Source organism: Panthera tigris, chromosome F2, assembly GCF_018350195.1.
Source record: "Panthera tigris isolate Pti1 chromosome F2, P.tigris_Pti1_mat1.1, whole genome shotgun sequence".
In the NCBI taxonomy this organism is placed as follows: Eukaryota; Metazoa; Chordata; class Mammalia; order Carnivora; family Felidae; genus Panthera; species Panthera tigris.
This window is the reverse complement of record NC_056676.1, coordinates 43,918,587-43,923,882: the sequence shown is the minus strand read 5'-3', so window position 1 is coordinate 43,923,882 and position 5,296 is coordinate 43,918,587. Positions and strand designations below refer to the sequence as shown.

Sequence of the window (5,296 nt, the reverse complement as noted above, 5' to 3'; positions counted from 1 at the left end):
ATGATTAGCTTTCCAGACTTGAATTTTGTATGCATATACAAACACATGTATTGGTTTGTTTATATATATGCATTATATATTATACATATATATATATATATATATATATATATATATACACACATACAGAATGATGAGCATTTGGGGCGCCCGGGGGGCTCAATCGGTTAAGCATCCCACTTCGGCTCAGGTCATGATCTTGCAGTCCGTGGGTTCGAGCCTAGAGTCAGGCTCTGTGCTGACAGCTCAGAGCCTGGAGCCTGCTTCAGATTCTGTGTCTTCCTCTCTCTCTGCCCCTTCCCCGCTCGTGTTCGGTCTCGGTCTCTCTCTCTCAAAAATAAACATTAAAGAAAAAAATAACAAAAAAAAAATGATGAGCATGTTTCTGATTTCCTTTGCTATCAAAAATAATACCAAAATAAATATCCTTGTTCACATGTCTTTGAGCAACTGTGACTGTTTCTGATTCCTAAAAGTTGACACATAATGACAGCTTACCTATTGGTCCGATTTTACATTTTTGGTGCTGGTACATTTTGGAAGCTCTGTGCTTCCTATTTTGAATAATCCTTCACTGGACATTTATATCAAGGTCCAACGTTCACAACAAAAAGATTTCTAAATTAGAACTGTTTATTGCTCTCTGTTGCAAATTGAGCTTACAAGGTCGCACTAACACCGCCACTTAAGAGGTGAGTTTGGGGAAGCCAGCGCGGGGGCGCCACCGTTCTCCGAGAGGCCGGCAACTTGGGCGAAGACAGGGGAGGGCACACAGCTGCTTCGGCCCACGCGGAACTGACGCGGGAAGGTAGACCCGGGAGCCGAGGCGCACCGAAGTCTTCCTCGAGTCTCCCCACGAGCCGCGGCTTCGGTACAGACGAGTTCAGCGGCAGCAAGACCGTGAATCCAGCCGCCTCTTCTCACCGCCCCTCCCGCCTCACCCTCAGTCGGCTTCTCTAACTCCCGGCCCGTTCGACGTTCCTCGAGTCTGCAGCTGGGAGGAACACACTAACACAGCTTTAAGTCCCGCAGCAAGAGAAGGCACAGAATCCCACCGCCACTCTAACTGGCTGTACTAACAGCGACCTGCAGCAGTCCTCCTCTTCTTGCCCTGCCCCTTCCGCTTGCGGCTTACTTCCGGTTCCGGCGTCCCGGCTTTGCAGTGAAGAGCTTTGCATTGTGGGAACTCTTTCCTTTCTCTCTCCCGGCCATTTTGGCGGTTGCTTCTGGTGAGTGGGCTCTGCGGGGCTGAGGTGCGGGCCGCACTGGCAGCGCAGTGAGTTGCTTTTTGGAGTTCCGATCCTAAACGACCTGTCCTGTCCTTTGTATGTTCTAGGTTGGGTCCGCCCCGCACCTAAGGCAGGAAGATGGTGGCCGCAAAGAAGACGGTGAGTGAAGCGGGGCAGGGCCGGAAGCCGATTCACGTGGAGGAATGTCTAGGCCGGGGTGGGCCGATCTGAGCACACCGGGGAGACAGCATGCTCACTGGCTTGGAGGGACCCGAGAGGAAACCGAGCGGTCCTCTCAGTGACTTGGGACCCTAGACTTAGGAGGTTTTTCTTAAAGGGGTCAGCTTCCAAAAAGCTGGATTCTGTTTTGAGATGGTTAAAAACAAGGCCTTCAGGTCCGTGTTAAATGTTTGCTTTGTAGAAAAAGTCGCTGGAGTCCATCAACTCTAGGCTCCAACTCGTTATGAAAAGTGGGAAGTACGTGTTGGGGTACAAGCAGACTCTGAAAATGATCAGACATGGCAAAGCGAAACTGGTCATCCTCGCCAACAACTGCCCAGCCTTGAGGTAATCAATCCAAGGAACCTTGAGTGTGTGTATCGTCCACTGCATATTCATCGAAGTGAATATCCAGGAGTGTAAGCTTGGGCAATCGGGGTAGCACTAACTCGGCTTTATGTAAAATTTGTTTTAGGAGCGAGCACCTGCAGAAAATTTACGGATGCTTCTGTGGTGTTTGGGTCTTGAACCACCCCTCCCCCCCCCATCATGTTTTCTCTTTGTAAGCTTATATTTTGGAGAAGTGTGGCAAGAAAGGGAAAAACCATGGAACGTCAAACTTTGAGGGAGGCACAGAAATTTGTTTTTCCATGTATTTTGTGTCATGCCTTTTTGGTCATTCTTGAAAAGTACTCCGTTTTGGGGCGCCTGGGTGGCTCAGTCGGTTGAGCATCCGACTTCAGCTCAGGTCACGATCTCACGGTCCGTGAGTTCGAGCCCCGCGTCGGGCTCTGGGCTGACAGCTCAGAGCCTGGAGCTGCTTCGGATTCTGTGTCTCCCTCTCTCTCTCTGCCCCTCCCCTGCTCATGCTCTGTCTCTCTCTCTCTCTGTCAAAAATAAATAAACATTTAAAAAAATTTTTTTAAGTACTCCGTTTTGGGGGCTGCCTGGGTGGTTCAATCAGTTAAGTGTCCAGTGTTGATTTCGCTCAGGTCATGGTCTCAGGGTTAGTGGGTTAGTGGTTTCCAGCCCAGCATAGGGCTCTGTGCTGACAGTTTGGAGCCAGCTTGGGATTTTTTCCCTTTCTCTCTGCCCCTCCCCTGCTCTCTCACTCTCTCTCAAAAATAAGTAAGTTTTTTAAAAAAGTACTCCTATTTTTTGAACTTGTTACAGTATAGTAAAACTAAGGTAAGAAAAGCTCAGGCTGGCTGTGGAGCTACAGGTTCCTAGTTCCCCAAGTTTTTGCTTGACTTCACTGTTTTGAAATTGAACTTAGCATGGAAAATAAGTTAAAGAGATTTGGACTGTACAGAATACAAGCCATGTGATCAGTCTGCTACACTGCATTGAGTTTTTTCTGTGGTAATGCATAACCTTCTCGTGGCATTTTATATAGGGTGTCTGTACATAATTGGCTTGCCTGGAGTGCTCTGTCCTCCATCCCATCCCATGGTTTGGTCTTCAGGCTTACCTTCTATATCAGTGCTTCTCAAATGTGAATGTGCACACAATTACTGGTAATCTTGTTAAATGCAGGTTCTGATTTGATGGGTTTGGGATGGGACCTGACATTATGCATTTTTTGTTAATTTTTTTTTAATGTTTATTTTTGAGAGACCAAGTGAGAATTGGGGAGGGGCAGACACACACACACACACACACACACACACACTCTGAAGCAGGCTCCAGGCTCTGAGTTGTCAGCACAGAGCCCGAAGCGGGGCTCAAACTCACAAACTGAGAGATTGTGACCTGAGCCAAAGTCAGCCGCTTAATGGATTGAGCCACCCAGGTGCCCCTGAAATTTTTTAAATGTTTATTTGGAGAGAGAGAGAGAGAGAGTGCCCAGGAGCAGGAAATGGGCTAGAGAGAGGGAGAGCAAGAATCCCAAGCGGGCTCCCCACTGTCAGCGCAGAGCCCTACCAGGGGCCACGAACCATGAAACCATGAGATCGATCGTGACCTGAGCTGAAATAGAGTCAGTGGACACTTAACCATTTGAGCCACCCAGGTGCCTCTGACATTAGGCGGTTTTAACAAGCACCCACACTACTGCTGGTCTGTGGATCCATATTTTGAGTAGTGGCAAGGTTCCGTTAGGACTCTTCTAACTTGTAAAACCATTAATGTTTGTCTACTCAATTGACGCAGAAATGTTAACTTTATGTAAGTAATATCATTCCCCATGTAGGATTCAGAGCACCAGAGAGTGATAAAAGTGGTTTATCTTTTTTTTATCATTTATTTTATCATTTTTAAAGTTTATTTATTTTTGAGAGAGCACTAGCGGGGGAGGAGCAAAGAGAGGGAGACTCTGAAACAGGCTCCGCGATGTTAGCACAGAGCCCAATACAGGGCTTGAACTCACAAACCTTGAGGTCATGACCTGAGCTGAAACCAAGAGTCCAATGCTTAACTGACTGAGCCACCTGGGCACCTCCAGAAATAGTTTATCTTTGAAACATAACACAGGTTTGGATTCTGGAACCTCCACTTACTGATCTGTGCCTGGATGTCTTTATTAGTTAAAAAAAAATGAGTATGTTTTACTTAAGAGGTTATTGTGGGATTATATAATGTAAAGTGTCTGATGTGTAGTAAATGCTAAGTAAATATTTTTATTTCACATCCTGCCCTCTTTTCCATAAGCATAGTTATGGTCTTAAACATAGGTATTCAGAAGATATTTATTTGCTGGGTGTCCCATTTCTTAGAAAGACCAAAGGAAAGGATGGTTTGTATTGGCTAATGGATATGATACTTTTTTTAGGGTGATTATTGATTTGATGACCGTTGGAAGTTAAAACTTCTGAGGGAAATAGTAACATGTAATCTGTCAGTCATTTGGTATGGCATTTATTTATTTGTCTTTTGTTTACCAAAGGAAATCTGAAATAGAATACTATGCCATGTTGGCCAAAACTGGTGTCCATCACTACAGCGGCAATAATATTGAATTGGGCACAGCGTGTGGGAAATACTACAGAGTGTGCACCCTAGCTATTATTGATCCAGGTATGTTTTTTAAGTCATAAAAGAATTTTCCCTTTATAATGTAATTACAAGTACTCTTTGGTATACAAATATCTTTGCTAACTAGGTTCAGATATTCAGAATATGGATATATAGCAAGGGATATCCTGTAGTTTTATTTCACAGAAAATTGATAACGGATATAAGTACGTTATGATAGGTCTTGGTGTAAATGAAGTTTTTTTACTTTGAGATTATGAAAATTGTTTGAAGCCCTTAAAATTTAGGACCTTGGTAAAGGTGAAATTATAAAGGGGGGAGGAGGGATCAAATGAAATAGTAGAAAGGAATCCTTACTGGCTGCCTAAGGACAGATGGGTAAAGATTCAGTTGAGAAAAAGAAGTGGCTACAAATACAGATCATGTTATATTTTAGAACTTAAGAGTCTTTAATTAATTCATAAAAGACTGCGAATATTCTCGCTGTTCTGATTTTGTAATAATCAGGGCAGGCTAAACATTCGCTATATTAAGACCATGCATGTGTCCCCAGACTTAGTTCTTTCCCTAGGTCTGGTTTTATCAATGCTGGTGATAAACCAACTCTGACTTACATGATGCATCTGTGGAAAATGTCTGTGACTCTAGGTATCTGATCATCCTTGAGAAATGACAGCAAAGCTAGTGTAACAACTTTCGAAGATAACCATTGCCAATTTGATGATTACCAGTTGCCATTAAACAAATTGTAAAACTGTTATGTCTTATTTTCTAGGTGATTCTGATATCATTCGAAGCATGCCAGAACAGACTGGGGAAAAGTAAATCACGTAAAATTTTTCGTTAATAAAATTGGCTAGAGCTTGTTTTAAAAA

The 5,296-nt window shown here is 44.0% G+C and overlaps 1 protein-coding gene and 1 non-coding gene across 2 annotated transcripts; both read left to right on the top strand.

Moving 5' to 3' along the window:
• The first annotated feature begins 1,169 nt into the window (after positions 1 to 1,169).
• Positions 1,170 to 5,296, top strand: RPL30 (ribosomal protein L30). Its single transcript, XM_007073294.3, has 5 exons — positions 1,170 to 1,229; positions 1,337 to 1,388; positions 1,651 to 1,796; positions 4,333 to 4,463; positions 5,197 to 5,296. The coding sequence occupies exons 2-5, from the start codon at positions 1,368 to 1,370 to the stop codon at positions 5,244 to 5,246; spliced, it is 348 nt and encodes a 115-aa protein (XP_007073356.1). The 5' UTR covers positions 1,170 to 1,229; positions 1,337 to 1,367; the 3' UTR covers positions 5,247 to 5,296.
• LOC122235165 lies at positions 4,890 to 5,021 on the top strand. The gene has a single exon (XR_006213301.1). It is a non-coding gene; the product is annotated as a small nucleolar RNA SNORA72 (small nucleolar RNA).

Bases quoted from the DNA above. Each gene is read 5' to 3' on its own strand.
- RPL30 (XM_007073294.3), top strand. From the start codon at position 1,368: ATGGTGGCCGCAAAGAAGACG. The intron at 1,389-1,650 runs GTGAGTGAAGCG...TTTGCTTTGTAG, and splicing joins TGGTGGCCGCAAAGAAGACG to AAAAAGTCGCTGGAGTCCAT. The intron at 4,464-5,196 runs GTATGTTTTTTA...CTTATTTTCTAG, and splicing joins CCTAGCTATTATTGATCCAG to GTGATTCTGATATCATTCGA.